The following is a 19,066-nucleotide window of genomic DNA, read 5'->3' as shown; positions in this document are numbered from 1 at the left end:
CAAAGGTTTGTGGTTCCCTGAAAAAGCTTTCATTTCTTCCCTCCCTCAGCAAAGTCCTATTCATTGTGTTGGGTACCACTTAAACTATGACACTTCATAAAGTTATAATTAGTAACCCTAATTACTTTAAAACTCCGGCCTAATTTGGTTTGGGAAAACAAGTTCCTGACATATCTGTTTCTCTGCTTTTTCTTTCCTATGTGCTTTAACCAGGAACTTTTCTGGACTTTTACAGGTTTAGGGGCAGTTCAGCCCCTCTGAGTAACCCAGTCTTGTGGCTGCGTTTCTGTACAGACTCTCTCTCCACCCCACTGTCCCCACCCACTGGGAGGGAAAAACTTTAGGAGAGAATTAAAATTTGTATGAGCAAAGTTTTCTCGGTTACCCTTAGGATTTGCTCTCTGTCATTATGTTATTTTGAGGGAGTAGATCATTCTTTTTTGAAAGGGAGGCAAGTGAAAACAAAGAAGATACTCTATTGCCCTTTGACAATTTGCAGTTTTCTGAAGCAGGAAATTGGAAGAGTGAAGCCCTGATCATCTCCAGGATGATTATTCAGCTGGAGTGTCAATCCATCTCCCTTGCTTTTTTGCTCCTTTGCCTTTTCTTTCCAGGGCTTGAGGATATTTCATTGCTCCTTAGAACTACCACCTGGTGATGTGCAGAGGAAAAGAAAACTAATTCAATCTAGCCTGCTTTTAAAATGTAAACAACTGTCCTGCCCTGACTGGGAAGAATTAACAGGTTGAAATTGACAGAGAATCCAAAAAGGAGGTAACAGATCTGAAAGTTCCTCACATAGGGAATACACATAATAGAAATTTAGCAAGTGGGGTTTGATAATCCACATAGCAGTTTTCTACCACCCTTGACTGGTGGTTCTCAGCCAGAAAAGATTTTGCCCTGGCCCCCCTCCCCAAAGGGAGTCTGCAGACATTTTTGATTGTTATAACTTGGGGGTGATATTGGTATCTAGTGGGTAGAGACCAGGAATGCTTAACATCCTGCAATGCACAGGGCAGTCCCCTACAACAAAGAATTATCTGGCCCCAAATGTCAATAGGGCCGAGATCAGAACACCCTGCTGTAGATAAATGAGCATGTACAATGTCTAATTTTAATATGATAAGAAGTAAGTTAAATCATGTTTTTGATCCTTACTTGACTATATTTAAAATTATTTGTTTGCAAATATGTATTTATAGCTCTCTCCATTCACTGCCTATTTGTATTTCCAAAGTTGGTCTAGCTAAGTTTTCTCAACAATTAATATTCTCTATCAAAAAAATTTTAAAGTATCACTAGTCCCTAAGGACTGGAACCTTTAGTGCACTGAAACAAATTCATTTACACAAATCTAATTTGCCCCTAACTTTTAAGAGATTTGCATAAAATCAAGAACACCTGTCTAAGGGACAGCAATTTACTTTGTCCCTCTTCTCCCCTCTTAAATAGATACTAGTATACATTCAAGTTGCCTAAGATCTTTTTCCCAGTCTTTAGAGATATTCTGTTTACTTTGAAATATTGCCGAAAATGAAGTAAACACTGTTTTTTAAAAAAGAGCTATAAATAAACAAGAGGTTAATCCCCTTAAGAATTTAGACCATGGGCAATTTCCTTCTTGTCACATTCTTAATGGGACCCAGGGACAGAGTTCTTAAGAACAGACCGAAATGTTTGGCTTTCTCTTCGCCTGTGTCAGCCAGGCCCAATCCTCAGCTTACCCAGTCACCAACTACCCTAAAATAACCTCTCCACCTCAAGAGGCCCTCAAAATGCAAGATGGCGGCACAAGAATAGGAGATGACATTATCAGCATTATTTATAGAAGGGTGGGAATCCAATGTGTTAGACCAAACAAGCTGATCTTGTCACGTTTCTTTTGTGTGTTGGAATGCTGATGGACAACTGCCAAACAGATCTGAGGTTTGAGGCCATAGTTTGAATCTAGTACATAGCTGACTGGCTTTGTGGCTCTTTTATCAGAACAACATGTGGTCTGGCCAGTATTCTAAGTGTAGAAAGAGTTCTAAGATAGGAATAACCTAGTGGCCTGCTGTTGTCCAGAACATCTTTAGCATTTCACTTAACCCACTGTGGCAGTTCACAGATTTGTTTGGAATGTCCAAAAGGAGCCAGGAAGCTTTATCCAGTGGAACTTTCTGCAATGAGGAAATGTTACATATCTGCCATAACCAGCTCACTTGATCACTGGCTCTATGTGGCTATTACGCACTTGAAATGTGATTAGTGCACCTAAGGAAATGAATTTTAAATTTTATTTAATTTTCATTTAAATAGCCACATGTCCTCGTGGCTACTATAATAAACAGTGCCAATCTGAAAAACAGTAACTCATTATTCCACATCTTCATAATAGATATCTTGATTCCTTCTTCTTTTCTATCAATTATAAATATAGCAAAATTAAAGAATGTTTAGAAAATGAAAGGAAATTCTATTCAATACCCGTAATTTCATGAATCTAACAAAATTGTTATACATTTGGTAAATTTTCAAGGTTTTGTTCTATGTATTTTTAGATGAGTTCTATATAATTTACCTTATTTTATTTTGCTTTATTTTAATTTTATCTATTATAACCAGCTTTTTTTCACTTAACATTATGAGAGGAATATATTTCTCTACTACTAAATAATATTCACAAGCTATCAGAGTTAATGATTGCCTATTTCTTAGATTGTAGCACCATGATTTGTGTATTTCCTCTGTTTTTGAAATCTTGGGTTCTTTCATTTGTTTGCTTCCTCGCTTGCTTGGTTTTATGGTCATTATAAAATAATGCTGTAGTAAACATGTGAAAGCATGTTTACATTTCTCCTCTTTAAGGTATGTTTACCTGCCAAATGTTTGAGTCTTATTTAGGTAATAAGTTACATGGTGAATCATTTCACTACCATAGAATCATTTTGAAAAAGTACTTTTTCACTATTCATGTCAAAAATAGACTTTAAAGAAGAGAAACGAAAAGAAAGCCAAGTCTTTTCTCGCTGCAGCACGATTAATTCAGTAAATTACGAGACAGATTACTATTTCTTCCCATAGAACAGGAAGAATTGCTGATAAAATGTAACTGTACTCAGGGCTGATGCCATAGACCTCTGCTTTGCAAATGGGGAACAAGTTCCCACGCATAAATCCTACAAGTAAAATATTTTACATAGTCAGATCATCTCTAGAATTTATAAAGATAAGAAAATTAATGGAAGTTAAATTAAAAAACCCAAAACGCCCTTTTTATTTTGTTCCTTGTAAATATATATAGTTATATATTATTACATCTCCAAACTATCCTTTTTATAATTCAAAGTAATATGAATACAGTCCAAGTAAACTTTCACACATCTTACGATTAGGAGTTATTCTGAAGATATTGGCCTAAGACATTTTATATTTTGCATAGTGATAAACTGTCATGAGATTTTTCAATTCTTTTTAAATAAATTCTATATTCTGGTGGCTCTGATCATTAAAGAGCAAATAAATCCTATTGATAACACAGATAAATTGAAGACATAGCATACTGAATATTAGAACCTAAAAAAAATCAAATGTTCTCATTATTCATAATTTGGGTTGTACTTTCTGTAATATCTCTTTGTCTTTTTTGAATTAAGATTTGTATTTGAGGGATTGGCCATGGACTGAATGACCTTGTGCTCATTAAACATTAGGTTATACCTGTGAAGCAGCTTTGTAAACTGCAAAGTACAGTGAAAATCTAGTATAAATGTTTTGAAAAGTGCTCTTTGCTCATCCTATACATGAAAAGGAGACTTTTAAATTGGCTTAATGGAAAGAAATCCAAGACTTTTCTCTCTCTCTTTGGCACAGTGAATTTAATAATTTATGGTAGAGATTTATTTTTCCTTCACATACAACAGTAAAAACGTTTGGCCTGATAAAATAACTGCCTTTAGGGCTTTTATTAGTGATAACACTCAGGGACATAGATCTTTACTTTGGAAATGGAACTTGGGTCTCCAGATAGCAAATCACTGGGACTTTGTTCACTCTATGAATGAAGCACATTGCCAGAAAGTCACTTCCAAAAAATCAATAGTGTGTTTACACTGGAAATGTTTGTAAAAAAGCTTGGACTGCCATCCACCTGTATGCACTTTGTGGATTATCTGGGGAAAATATTTAAAAGTTGACTGGTTTTCCTCTGCCACCTAGTTAACTTCTTGCTTTCCTCTCCCAGTGTTTTAAAGAATGCAAACTAAGTTCAGCATTAGTGTACACAACATATCATTGTGAGCTTGATTCTGCTGAAAAAAATAAGAGAAGTAGTCCCAGGGTCATATATAAATGGTTAACCATTACTCATGCCACTGTGATCTGTGGTTCACAGACAATGAAGAGGTGCCTGTAGTTTGCTTCTGCACATCTGTTGTGTCAAGTACATCCCAGGTCGTAAGGGTTTCCAATTTTCATTTGACAGACTCACAGTTTTACTTTTCTGAATTGCAGGTGGTTTTCATGAGCCTGTGCAAAAGTTTTTGGGACTGTGGACTTGTAGCCCTGGATGACATTACAATAGAATTGGGAAGCTGCTGGTCTCCAGGTAAGAGGGCGGTCATTTCAGCTTTCTTTTGTCTCCCTGGCCGATTCATGGCATGTCCTGTTTCTCTAAGAACATACCACGTACATTTAATCTGTGCTAGTCTGTCCTTTGCTTTTCTTGCCAGAAGTGCCTCTCTCATTTAGAAATGATGCCTTGAATGCAATGTGTGACTTTGTACATGTGACTTGACCTCTGTATCTTCATCTATAAGAGAGGTGGTAATACCTACCTGAAAAGTGGGGATAATACACATAAATTCCCTAGTGTAGGACTTGGCACAAAACAGTGCTTTAAAAACAAATACCTTCTATTATAATTCCTTTTGTTATTATTATTGTTGTTGCCTCATATGCATGAAGATTTTCAAGAAATATTGATGAAATTGTTATTATACATAGACTAGGCTAAACATATCATTTCTAAATGATAATAAGTAAATATTTTCCAAGTGAATTAAATGACAGTGGAACAATGGAGCAAGCATTGATGATAGTGACAAATATTGTGGCTGTGTGTTGGACATTATGTCTAATGAGAAAATTGTGCATACCTCAACCCAAATCATTGGTTTCTATCTACTAATTACCATTGCATCCTAAGTCTCAGGGTATCCATTTCTTTAACAAACAGGCAAATTGTGGCATCAATTTGGCACCAGAGAATAATCTCCATGTTTATTTAATTAAAAGATAATTTGTTTCTAGTCGATTTGTGTGGCACTGCAAGAACAACATAAAACAAGATAAAAATCTCTACACTCAAGAAGTAGAAAAGGGAATGAGGCTTCATTAGCTTGTAGTGTATATAAAATAAAATGAAGTAAAATAATTATCATGCAAGAGATGGAAAAGATAGGCTGTTTTTTAGAGAATCTAGATGTAGGGAGGTACAACCAAAGAAGTCCCCAGGAAGTTGGGAGGTGACACCACTCTAATAATAATCATTATTACAGTTATTGAAGATAGCACCCAAAGACATAAACATTTGTTTTTGGAAATGGAAAATAAACATCCAGGTAGCAAAACACCGAGTTCTAATATTTATTTAGCTAATATTTATTGAGAACTTCATGTTCTAAATATTTTACATACCTCATCTTATTTAATCCTCACAACCCCCTGAGGTGGATACCATTAATATGCCCACATTACAAATAAGAATGCTGAGGCACAGAAAAATTCAGTAACCTGCTCCACGCATATTAAGCTATGTCTCCAAAATCACATTTAATTCTTTCACATTCTCCCCCTCCTCCAAAGCAGCTATAGAGTTGCTCTGAGGATTCCCTTCACTCATTCTGGATTTCTGAAGAAAGCTCCTGCATGCCGTTTTATTATTTTTATGTTTCCATAAAGGCAACATACCTCCAATTATCAGAGCTTTATAAGCTCATTCACACAAATAAATTCACAAGTCAGAGAAAGTGTCTTTCTCAAAGTATTCCCATACTTTTGGATCTAGATTTCTGATTGTTCTCTGCCTCTCTGGCAGAACCTAGGGTGGAGTCCAGCCTCTAGCTGGAGGCACCAGTGTGGCTTAGGTGGGCTTCTGGTGAGGGGGCTGCCTCTTCATGTGGGACGTGTGGCCAGACGACACCCACACGTGCAGCACGTGCTTCCAGTGAGCCTTGGAATACGTATTCATTGAAAGAGCCTCAGCAATCGCATCACCTGCTGTTTCCTTGCAGAGAAGCTTCCAACTCCACCTGGAGAGTGTACTTTCGAACAAGATGAATGTGCATTTACTCAGGAGAGAAGGAACCGGAGCAGCTGGCACAGGAGGAGGGGAGAAACTCCTACCTCCTACACAGGACCAAAGGGAGATCACACTACTGGGGTAGGTGAGTTATGCCACATGGTGCTGTTTCCTAAGGAAACCAGAAATAGCATTCTAGGGGTCATTTACTGCATTTTGAAATGGGAAAAATGATGTGTCTAGAATGAACTGCACGTGAGATGCTACACATGTGGGGTAGGTAATTCAGTATGTGCATTTAAAATCATTCTTTCTGTTTATTACATTGCTTATATATCTTGCTGCAAAAAGGATTTAAAGAGCTTACAAAGATATGCACACAAAGATAATTTAATTAGAGGTAGGTTTAAAAATAAAAGAGAGATGGACAAAAATGAAAAAAAAGTATATGATGATCTAAACTTAAGCCCAGGACTGAGACCTAGTATAGAAATATGCTGGCAGACAGGGGAGGAGATATATCAGTTTGAGTCCTCACTTTCTAGAAACTGAAAAAGATGGAAAACTCATCTGTAAAACATGATTTACAGTGTTCTTAGGATAGAAACAGATGAAGCAGTCCATCAATGGGTGGAGGCAATAAGGAGGTGCATTTTCTGTAGAAAATGTATAAACTACAATAAACTAGGCTAAAAGTTGATCTACTTCTTATTATCACCATGTGTCAGCAATTGTAAACAATGTCAGTGATAAAAATACTCCCTAAAGAATAGACCTTTCTCACGGACCCTCTCAATTTTACTTGGTATACCAGTTGGATAACAGCACATCATTTGGTCCAGAAAAAAAGAACTATCCCTGGTACTAAGATTATAGAGATATTTCCTGAAGGGTCCTTACAGAGAGTTGCATAGTGCTGTTTCTTATGGTCTACCTCAAGATAAGTCTAGGGAATAACACCACAGAGCAACCTATAGCACAACCTATTTATTGAATTGGCTTAATTTGGTAGGGTGCAATCAGGAACAGCTTTGTTTTTTCTTTCCAACACTCTCTTCAAACATACCCTAGAGAATTCTCCCTTCCCCACCCCTTGGCAGATCCCATAGCTTCTCAGTCTGGTTGAGGTATAGGAGCCGTCACACATTCAGGTATGTTAAAAAGTCCAATTCAAATTAAAACCTCAGTTTCTCATTCAATCAAATCATCTTTCTCCCTCAGCATGGGCCTGATTCATAGTTTGGAGATGATAAAAGGGAAGACTCTCTGTGCTTTAACTGTGTTTAACTTCCTCCTCTGCCCCTCATCTTCATGATCATTTAGCCAGGGTGAGTGGAGGAGGGATTAAAAGAAAATAACTTTTAAAATGTTTGGTGCTATTTCAAATTCTTTCTTGGACATTGAATACCTTCTGTTATGACAGATATATAAATACTGGCTCTTTGGAGAAGGTATCTAAATCCTGCCTCTTTTGCATCTTACCATTTTTGGCACTGTACTCTCTGGCTGATCTCCTATGGCTACCCCCTCTTCCCCTAGCGCTTGCACTACAGAGGTACAACTCACACAGATTTTCTGCTTACGTTCCTCCTGGCAGTTTTGACTTGGGTCCTTTCGAGAGCCTTTGGTTCCAGCCACCTTCCCAGTGAGTATCCATTTGGCCTCGGATCCTAAATGCACCTTTGCCTGACTAAGAAGAAGATGTGCAGCTTGGTCCTCCCACTGACCTCTCTTTCCTTCCTATTGCTTCAGAGAGTCTGGGACAGTGTTGCATCAGTTAGGGATGCTGTTGAAGAGATTCAGCCTTGGTTCGACCAGGTTCCAGCACTGAGTAGAAGATTCTAAGAGAGCTCTAAGAGTGTGTGAGACTATATCTGGAAAGACAAGGAAGTTAAAAAAGATGATAAAAAAGACTTGTATATGTTAGGACTATTTTGGTTGGGAACAGTTTGCTACCCTTTGTAACAGAAAGAAAGGCCATTTCAGGGCTGACTTCAGGCATAGCTTGATGTAGGGGATAAAACTATGTCACTGGGATCAGTCTCTCTCTCCATCTCTCTGCTCTGGTTTTTCTGAGTTGGCTCCAATCTCAGACAGGCTCTCCTCTCATGGTAGCAAGAAGCTACAGCAGCTGCAGCCTCATGGCCTTTCAACACTGAATCTAGTGAAAAGAGATAACTCAAACCAACAAACAAAAAATGAGTCTCATTAGCTCTGATTGGCAGTGTATTGAGGGCAGAGTACTATCAAATTCCTGTTTGAATCCCCACAGGGCTTACTATTGTACCTTATACACTACAGAGGCTCAAAAATGTCCATGGAGTGAATAAATGAAACTACAAGCCTTCAATGATGTATATAAGAATAACTAACCATTTAGTTAGCAAGACCCCTAGAAAATGTGATAATGGGGAGAAACTAAATTACAAGAGGAGTAGAGAAAGATCAAGAATAAATCAGCTTTAGTTCGAGTCCATTGTAATCACGATATTGTCTGTATGTATGTTTTTCTGGGGGAGGGAGTTGATAGCTTTTCTTCCATTTCTCAGGAACACCAAGAAGGCTAGCAACAACAGATCTGAGAAGAGGGCCGTGCTGTGGTGGACTACCACAGGGGAATTCTCTGGGTAACAGGCCATGCCATGTCTTAGACACGGAAGCGAGGACAAAACAAAAATAGTGAGCAGTGGAGAGAGGGAGTCTCTGAAAAGGAAGGAGGGTCACCAGGCCTGGTTATAACAGACCCACGAACTATGGTGTCAAGGCTCCCCACTCACTAGGTATGAGACCTTGAGAAAGTTACTTAAAATCTCTAAGTCTCAGTGATGTCATCTAGAAAATGAGAATAATTATAGCTACTTATCTGTTTGCTTACTTCAAAGGATGGTTGAGTTTAAACTTGTTTAACTTGTAGATGACATTCCACCTCCTCCCCATACACAAAATCTATGAAAGTCTTACAAAAGCGCATGCAGTAGAAATTCCATTACTCATTATTTTGCTCCTTTATTTACGTTGTTCCTGGTTTAAGGGCACATGTTAGTTAACTTGGTGTGGCTTTGTTTAAAGAAAATTATATGATTGTGTTTGCTTTGTCTCTTTGAAAACTTTGAAGAATGTTTCAGCTGGCTGGGGTGAAACTTCATAACAAAAATTGTAATGCAAAAACTTCTTAGTGTGTTCAATACTTATTCCAAGAAAATAATTGACACAATGTACAACACAGAGAATTCTGTTTTTGTATTATTTTTTTTCCCAGTAAATTGCTTCTAGGATTTGCCTCCTTCTCCATCCTTCATTTCATCTGTTTCAATGCAAACTTCCTAAAGGTTCTCAAGACACCTTTCAATTTTCTAACCATATAAAATTTTTTACAGATTGTATCTTTTTATTCCTATGTACAACAATGCAGAGGGGTAGCAAATTTTGCTATGTGGTGCCCAGGGTACCTACAGATATAGCACTGGAGTTTTATGTCTTGGTTTTGTTCTTTAAGTTACTTTAACAGTTATTCTACTGGGGAAATAATAATATCTAGTGATCATTTATGGAGCGTTTACCACATGCAGGCACTGTGCTGGGACCTTTATATCCTGTCTTAGTCAGTTTGAGTTGCTATAACAAAAATACCATAGACTGAGAGGCTTAAATAATAAACATTTATTTCTCACAGTTCTGAAGGCTGAGAAGTTCAAGATCAAGATGCTGGCAGATTCGGAGTCTGGTGAGGGCCCACCTCCTGGTTCATAGACAGCAGTCTCCTTGCTGTGCCCTCACATGGCAGAAGAGGCAAGGGAGCTCTCTGAGGACTCTTACAAGGGCACTAATCCCAACTATGAGAGCTTGGCCCTCATGACCTAATCACCTCCCAAAGATCCTACCTCCAATTACCATCATATTGGGGATTAGGATCCCAACATATAAATTGCAGTAAATAAACATTCAGTTGATAACACATCCATACCACAACTTGTAAAGTATGTGAAAGTGCCCATTTTTCATATGAGAAAACTGAAGGTTGGAGAAGTGCCTTTCCAGGGCCACACAGCAATAAGTGGTAGAGTAGGGACTGAATCTCAGGAATGTTGGGCTCTAATGTCCATATTCTTTCCACACTGCCTCACCACCAGAGTTTCCCAGCCTACATGATAGTAAGAGACCACACATGACCTGGAACAGTTGTGACAGCTTATACGTGAAAAGCACAATTCTTCACATAGCGTAATCTCACCCCTATTACCCTTTACACCAAAGAGGGGTGTCTGCTCTTGGAAAGGATATATTCAAACTGATGGTAGTTTTAGACATCCACTGAAATGTATCCAGCAGAAAGTATCTAAATTTTTTCTGACCTGTTTCTAGTGTCAGTGAACAAATATTGTCAGTTTAACTCCAGGACTGCAGCCCACACACCCACTGTGTATCCTAAACCTTCAAAGGGTGGCTTCCCCTTTTCCTGGCCTCTAATGGCCTAATGTGAGCGGATATATTGGCTCTCAGATTACAGTATGACAAGGATCACCCATTCAAAAATTAAAGCATAAGCAATTAAAGGCCCTTTAAACAATTGTTTATTTGTTAAAACCACCAGTGTCATAAGCTACATGTGCATAATGTAAGATGAAACATCTTAGAACTGGGGGCAACCATAAATGTTATTTAGTGTAGGGTCTCTACGATCTTGATTTATTGCATATTTTCTGAGGACCCACTATGCATTAGGCACCACATAATTGCCGCAGAATTACAATAAGTAAGGTAATAGCAGTAAAGTTCTAGAGATGATGGAACCACGCAGAGAGGAACAGTTAGCTCTCCTTGGGAGCGTCTTAAAGAATGAGTGGGAATTCATCAAGAAGAACATCAGGGGGTGGGGAAGCATTTCAGGATGAGGGAATGACAGGTGCAAAGCATGGAGCCATTAAGCAGTATGGCAGCTTCAGGGAACTGCAAGTGATTCTACCTGGCTGCCATGTAGGATACTGTCAGCCAGAATTCCCAAGATAGTGAAGTCTGAGATATAGGCTTGTATGCAGGTAGTACCTTTGGAGATGTGATCCCAAGGAGTACAAGTGTGGGGCAAAGGCATCAAAGCAGGGAAAGAGGGAGAGCTGATACGAGGATGCATCCCTGACTTGGCCCCTGCTGTGACCATCTGGCTGCTTGATCTGGTGGGAACAGCTGAGAAACCATGTTGAAGTATGTCTCAGAGCCATCACCCAGGGGAAGAAAGGGAGAAGCATTTGTCCACAGGTTCCCTTCCTGCACTGGCCAAAGATAAGTGTCCATTCAGCATTGGCTACTCACTCTTCCCTTATTTCTAGGTTACATTTGCATGGGTGCTGAGTGATTCTGCCAAGGGCCAAGCCCAAAATGACTGCACAGAACTCAGCATCAAATACAGGAAGGAACAGGCAGTTGGCATGGGCCTAAGACAAGGCATCTATCAGGTGCATCTGAGTGAAACTGCTTAAAGACTGTGTAGAATTAGTTGTAGTAATGGTAACTAGAATAAGAGACCAGTGAGACAGAACATCTGTAGTAGTGAACAGAAGCATCTCGTATGGGCACATCTAGGAAAGTGGTGGGAGATGACAGTGGACAGTCAGATGAGAACCAGATCACCAAGAGCCTCGTCTACATGTTAAGGAATTTGCATGTTCACTCTTTGTAGAAAAAGCATTCATTGAAAGGCTTTAAATGGACCATTTTAGTGGTCCCAAAGCAAAATGATGAAGCTTTACTTGATAGTTTTCCCAATAGACATCATAGTAGGCACCACTTTCTTAGCCATCCTGCTTAAGGGCTTTACATCTAACACTATCCTGAACATGTGTCTAAGTGATCACAAAAGTCTGGGAAAATGAGAAGCAGTTCCATCTCAGAAAAAGGCTTGAAACCCTTCTCTAGCGGCTCCCTCATAAAGATGAGGGTAGACAGAGGCAAACTGGGGACGAGAGCCAGGACTCAGACACAGTTCTCTTGATTCCGCCTTCAGCTCAGGTGATACGTAAGGTGAGGTCTTGGGCATTTATATTCAGATCAGCTTGAAAAGAAACAGGCCAATACCATGAATGAATGACTTTTGCTGAATGTTGTACAATATGAAAGAGTATCAGCTTCATAAATCAGAGGCCAGGTTTCAAAAACATTATAAGAAAAAGGATTATCACATCTAACTCCTTTATTAGGATTAGAATTGGTTCTATATCAGGTAGCTTTTAGTGTATAGCAAACACCCCAAAACTTAGTGGCTTAAGATAATAACCACTTATTTCACTCACTATTCTGCAAGGTGGCAATTTGATCTGGGCTGAGCTGGGCAGTTCAGTTCTTGGTTGGGCTCATTCATGCATCTGAAGCCATCTGCCAGGTTAGTGAGGAGCTGGCTAGTTTAGGGGGGGCCTCAACTGGGATAACTTGTTCTGCTAGGTCAGATTCAAAGAGTGAGGAAATGGACTCTATCTCTTGATGGGAGGAGCTGCTGGATATAGGGAAGGAATAATTATGGCTATTTTTGCAAACAATCTACCATAGATTATATCAACCTTCAAAATGGTCCCTCCTGAACGGGTTATTGTTGTGGAATCTTGTAAAGTCACTTGCATTGATGGTAGAAGTGCTAAATTTAGCAAATAAAAGTATGTGACACTCAGTTAAATTTGAATTTCAGATAAACAATGTATAATATTTAGTAGAAGTATATCCAGATTTTGGACATATTTTTGAGTGCAAGTCATGGAAACAAAGAACATTAAAACCAGAAAGGACCTTAGAAAACACATGGCCCGGAGGTTGCAAATTCAGATGCAGTCATGTGTTAGGAAACCATGTCTTTAGCAGGAGAGCTGTTATGTAACAGAGTGTGGCGGGGACTGTGGTTTGCTGATGTATGTGCATCATCTAAAGGTACTCAAAATCAAGTTTTACGAAATTATTTTGATACCTAGATAAGTATCTGCAACCAAGTTTAGCTCAGATGCTCCCAGGTTTTACCTCCTAACTGAGGTTATTTGATTCAACAAACTGACATAGCTAATTAAAGGGGGGTCTAGGACTGGAACCAGACGATCATGACACCCAGTTCTGCACTCTTTTCCTACACTGAGATGCTTTTCCTTTAGCCTTACTTTGACAACTACTCAGTATTAGTTTAGAACTTGGATTGTAATCCAGGACCCCTAAATACCCATCCAGCGATCTCCTAGATACTGCTAGAAAAATACATTGCTATTCATTTTTTCAAAGTAAAATACTTACTGAAGTATAACATGTACATAGAAAAGTGCTGCAAATTTCCCTCTAAATGCGGTTTTGGCTGTAACCCACATGTTTTAATAAGTTGTTTTTTCCCTCTCATTCAGTTCAAAATATTTTCTCATTTCCATTTTGCTTTTTTCTTTTATGCATAGGTTATTTATAAGTGTATTGCTTAATTTCTAAATATTTGGGAATTTTCTAGTTACTGTTTTTAATTTGTTTCTAGATAATCCGACTATGCTCAGAGAACATACCCTTAATGATTTCAATCCTTTGCAATTTGTTGAAATGCCCAAAAAAGAGTCAATTTAGGTAAATGTTCTATGTGTGTTAGAAAATAATGTATATGTTGTTGTTGTATGAAGTGGTCTGTAAATGTTGACTGAATCAAGCTTGTAATCCTCTTCCTATTTTCTATATTTTTACTGATTTTTATCTGTTCAGTTGAGAGGTGTATTAGTTTCCTATTATGATTGTGAATTTATTTCTCCTTTCAGTTCTATCAATTCTTGCTTGTATATATTTTGAACCTATGGTATTAGGCATATAGAAATTGTATTTTTTAAACCCCAGAAGATATGACTGGTTTGGTTTCTTCTATATTTATTCACATATTTCTCCATTCCATTAGTATTCATTCCTTCCTGCATTTCCATGTTTCTCTCTTGAATTTTTTTTTTTTTTTTTAGGAAATATTTCTCTTCTGCCAGAAGTATTTTCTTCTGCATCTAGTGTTTTGTTTTGTTTTGTTTTTGGTTTGGGGTTTTGTGTGTGTGTGTGTGTGTGTGTGTGTGTGTGTGTGTGTGTAAGTCCACTGCTGATGAATTCTCTCAGTTTTTGTTTGTCTGAGAATGTCTTTATTTTTCCTTTACATTTGAAGGATGTTTTTGCTGAGAATAGAATTCTAAGTTGACAATCATTTTTTTAATCAGACCTTTAAAGATGTCATTCAGTTGTCTTCTGGCTTCCATCATTTCTATTGAGTCAGTTTTCAGTCATATAGTTAGTTGTTCCTTTGAAAGTGTACTTTTATTCTCTGGATGCTTTTAATATTTTCTCCTCATGTTTTGTTTCCAGCATTTTAAAATGATTTGCATGTGTGTAGTCTTCTTTGTAGTTATTCTGTTTGGGGTTCATTAAACTTCCTTAATCTTTAGGTTGAGTTTTCAAAAATTCTTGACCTTTATCTTGTCAAATATTGCTTCTGCCCTACTCTATCTCCTCTCTTCCTGAGATTCCAATTACATGTACATTAAAAGATCTCACCATGTATTATATATCCTTTATGCTCTTTTACAAAGATTTTCTTTCTTTTTGTTCTCCATTCTTCAGTTTGGATATTTTCTATTGACCTATTTTTTTTTAGTTTGCAAGTCTTTTTTGCTATGTCCAGTATGCTGTTAAATTCAATGATTGATTACTTAATTTTAGTAATTCTATTTTTCAGTTACAAAATTTCCATTTTTTTAAATATTAGCTTTATTAAGATAGAATACACACACTATACAATTCACTCTTTTAAAGTATACAATTCTGTGGTGCTTAGCATATTCACAAAGTTGTGGAACCATCACCACTATCTAATTCCAGAACATTATTATCACCTCAGAAAGGAACCTTGTATACATTAGCACTCACTCCCATTCCCTCCCCAACTCTTGCCACCCCCATCCCTAGATAATTACTAATCTACTTTCTGTCCCTATGTATTTGCCTATTCTGGATCTTTAATATAAATGCAATTATACAACATGTAGTTTTTTTATTGGCTTCTTTCACTTAGCATAATGTTTTCAAGGTTCATCCTAGTAGCATGAATCAGCACTTCATTTGGTTTTATTGTGATTATATTCCAATGCATGGAAATACCACATTTTGTTTATCCATTATTTAGTTGATGAACATTTTGTTTATTTCTACTTTTTGGCTATTATGAATAATGATGCTATGGTATTTGCATGCAGGATTTTGTGTGAATATAAGTTTTCATTTCTTTTGGTTGTATTGGATCATATGATAACTTTATATTTAAACACTGAGGAATTGCCAGAATATTTTGCAAAGTGACTGCACAATTTTACATTTCCATAAGCAGTATGTGAAGGTTTCAATTTCTCCATATCCTTATCATACTTGTTGGTTTCTCGTTTTGATTATACCCATCTTAATGGATATGAGGTGGTATCTCATTGTTTAATGTCTGTTTTGTCAAATATTACTATAGCCACTCCATTTCTATTTTGGGTACTGTGTGAGTGACATATCTTTTTCCAGCCTTTCACTTTCAACTTATTTGTGTCTTTGAATCTAATGTGTGTCTCTTGGAGGTAGCATATAATTGAATCTTTTGAAATCCATTTTACCCATCTCTACTTTTTGATTAGAGTGTTTGGTCCATTTACATTTAATGTGATTACTAATAAGGTAGAATTTATGTCTGCCTTTTTTCTATTTGTTTTCTGTATTGTATGTATTACAGTATTTTTGTTCCTTTATTCCTCTATTACTGCCTTCTTTTGTGTTTAATAGATATTTTCTAAGATAACATTTTAATCTCCTTATTGTTTGTTTTACTATATATTGTAAAAGTTATTTTCTTAGTATTGCCCTAAAGATTAACATTAACATCTTAAGACAATCTAGTTTATATTTAATATTGACTTAATTTTTTCATGGTATACAAAACCACCTCCTTCCTTGTCATGATTGTCATGTACATGATATCTTTTACATTATAAGCCCATAGACATGATTTTTAAGTTATTGCTTTATGCAGTTGTCTTTTAAATCAGATATTTTAAAAAGAGAAACAAAAATACATTTATTCTGTCTTTTATATATACCCATATAGTTACCTTTATCAGTGCCCTTTCTTTCTTCATGTGGATTGAGTTATTGTCTAGTGTCCTTTCATTTCAGCTTGAAGGATTCCCTTTAGTAGCTAGTGATGAATTCAGTATTTGTTTGTCTGGGAATGTCTTAAATTCTCCTTTGCTTTTAAAGGATAGTTTTTCTTGATATAGAATTCTTGGTTTTCTTTCAGCACTTTTGAATTATGTCATCTCATTGCTTTCTGGTCTCTTATGTTTTCTGAGGAGGAGTCACATATTAATCTTATTGAGGATCCCTTGTACGTAATGAGTTACTTGAGTCACTTTTCTCTTGCTTTCAAAGTTTTCTTTGTCTTTGTCTTTCAGCAGTTAACTGTGATTTTTCTAGGTGTATGTCTCCTTGAGTTTATCCACTTAGAGTTGTTTGACCTTCTTAGGTGTGTAGATTAATATTTTTCATCAGGTTTGGAATATTTTTAGCTGTTATATTTTTAAAATGTCCTTTTTGCCCCTTCCTCTCTTTCCTTCCTTCTGAGACTCCCATTGTGCATTTGGTAATACACTTGATGCTGTCCCACCAACCTCTGAAGCTCTGTTCATTTTTCTTCATTCCTTTTCCTTCGTTCCTCAGATTGGATAATCTCAGTTTACCTGTCTTCGAGTTTACTGCTTCTTTCATCTGCTAATTCCAATCTGTTGTTGAGCCTCTCTTGTGAATTTTTCATTTCAGTTATTGTGCTTTTCAAATCCATAATTCCTAGTTGATTTTTTGTAAATTCTCCTTTTAATGATACTCTCTATTTCGTGAGACATCACTCTCATACTTTCTTTTAATTCTTCAGACAGTTTCTTTTAATTTCTTGCACATATGTATAATAGCTGACTTAAAGACTTTGTCTAGTAAGTTCAATTATAGGCTTCCTTAGAGACAGTTTCTATTGACAGCTTTTTATCTTGTGTATGAGCCACAGTTTCCTGTTTCTTTGTGTGTCTCATAATTTTTGTTGAAAACTGGTTATTTTTAATACTGCAATGTGACAGCTTCCCCTCCTCCCAACATTTTGTTATGGTTGTTGTTATTGCTGTTGTTCCTGCTACTTGTTTGTTTAGTGACTTTCCTGAACTAATTATATAGAGTCTGTATTCTTTGTTGTGTGTGGCCACTGAAAAATATGCTCAGCTTAACCATCAACTAACGATTGAAGAGAGATTTTTCTTAAATGACTTGAACCAATACATCTCCCAGCCCTTGCAAAGGTTCTCTATGTTTGTATTGGGGCATGGTTTCAATGCTCAAGTAGACAATTTACATCTCTGCTAGCCTTCACTTTTTTCCTGTTCAGAGACTCAAAGTCAGCCAGCTTAGGACCTTCTCAGTTCTCTCCTGGGTATGTGCATATCTCTGCACATGTGCATCGTTTTCTAGATTGACAAGAATATCTTGGAGTTTTGCAAAGCCCCCCACAGACATACCATTCCCTAATTTTTTCTTGAAAATTTTTTTGTCAGCCTTTTGTTAGCTTCCATTGTTAATAGCACCTTAGGCAATTGCAATGTTAAACAATTGTTTGATTGTTCTTGGCAAATGCCCGTGAGATAAGGCTGTTCATACAGAATAAGGTTTACCTCAGTCAGGTTAAATAAAGACAAGGTGTGAGAATGAAACTTGCCAAGCAGGTCAAGTAATGACAGTTTTCTGTATGTATGTATGTATGTGTGAATATATATCTATATAGTATATAGATATATAGATATGGCACTGGAATGCTGTTCAGCATAAAAAGAATGAAATCTTGCCATTTGCGACAACATGGGTGGACCTTGGTTGCATTTTGCAAAGTGAAATAGGTTAGAGAAAGAGAGACAAATGCCATATGCACTCACTTATATGTGGAATCTAAAAACAAAACAAAACGCCAAATTCATAGATATATAGATAGATTGATGTTTGCCAGAGGTGGGGTGTGGGGGGTGGGTGAAATGGGTGAAGTGGTCAAAAGGTATCAACTTCCAGCTATAAAATAAAGTCATGGATATGTAATGTACAGTATGGTGACTATAGTTAGTAACGCTGTATTGCATGTTTGAAAGTTGTTAAGAGAATAGGTCTTAAAAGTCCTCATCACAAAACACACATACACAATTTGTAACTGTGTGTGGTGACGGATGTTAACTAGACTTGCTGGGGTGATCATTTTTAAATATATACAAATATCGAATCATTATGTTGTACACCTGAAACTAATATAATGTTTATTGACAATTGTATCTCAATTTTAAAAAAAGGAAAAAAAGAATTTGGAGTAGTCTTAGTCTTGGGAAGGCAGAGGAGAGGAAGAGTATTGCTTTGCTAAATGTGGATAACTTTAAATGTTTTGCCTTATCTTTTCAATCTATCCTCTATTGTTGAGACCAGTAAGGAAATGTAAAACCTCAAAATGAAATTTTAAACAGCAATTCCAATGGAGTAAAAATGACTTTGTTGTATAGTCACGACTTAGCTCGCCATTTCCTTGGAGGGAGGACTACTGGCTGTTCTATTTCTGAAGAGGAGAGAGTGGAAGGTACACAGCAGAGTCCAGAAGAACTTCCATCCTGGCGGATGAGAGACTCCCTCTTGCGAGAGCACCGGACTCACAACCAACTGCTGAACAATCATCGTCAGGAAGACACTGGAACTCACCAAAAA

General features: G+C 37.2%; 1 protein-coding gene across 5 annotated transcripts in view; it reads left to right on the top strand.

Annotated features, from left to right (window-relative positions):
- MAMDC2 (MAM domain containing 2) overlaps positions 1–19,066 on the top strand; it is a 168,686-nt gene that overhangs the window by 127,437 nt on the left and 22,183 nt on the right. For 4 of the 5 annotated variants that reach the window (XM_082470975.1, XM_082470977.1, XM_082470978.1 and 1 more), the window contains exons 11-12: positions 4,498–4,591; positions 6,279–6,431. In XM_082470975.1, coding sequence (XP_082327101.1) covers positions 4,498–4,591; positions 6,279–6,431 — 247 coding nt within the window. The remainder of the gene's footprint in view (positions 1–4,497; positions 4,592–6,278; positions 6,432–19,066) is intronic. The other variant, XM_082470979.1, reaches the window with a different exon arrangement.

This window comes from Balaenoptera physalus (genome assembly GCF_965194825.1).
Source record: "Balaenoptera physalus genome assembly, chromosome: 7".
Classification (NCBI taxonomy): Eukaryota; Metazoa; Chordata; class Mammalia; order Artiodactyla; family Balaenopteridae; genus Balaenoptera; species Balaenoptera physalus.
This window is presented reverse-complemented; position numbering and strand designations above follow the sequence as displayed.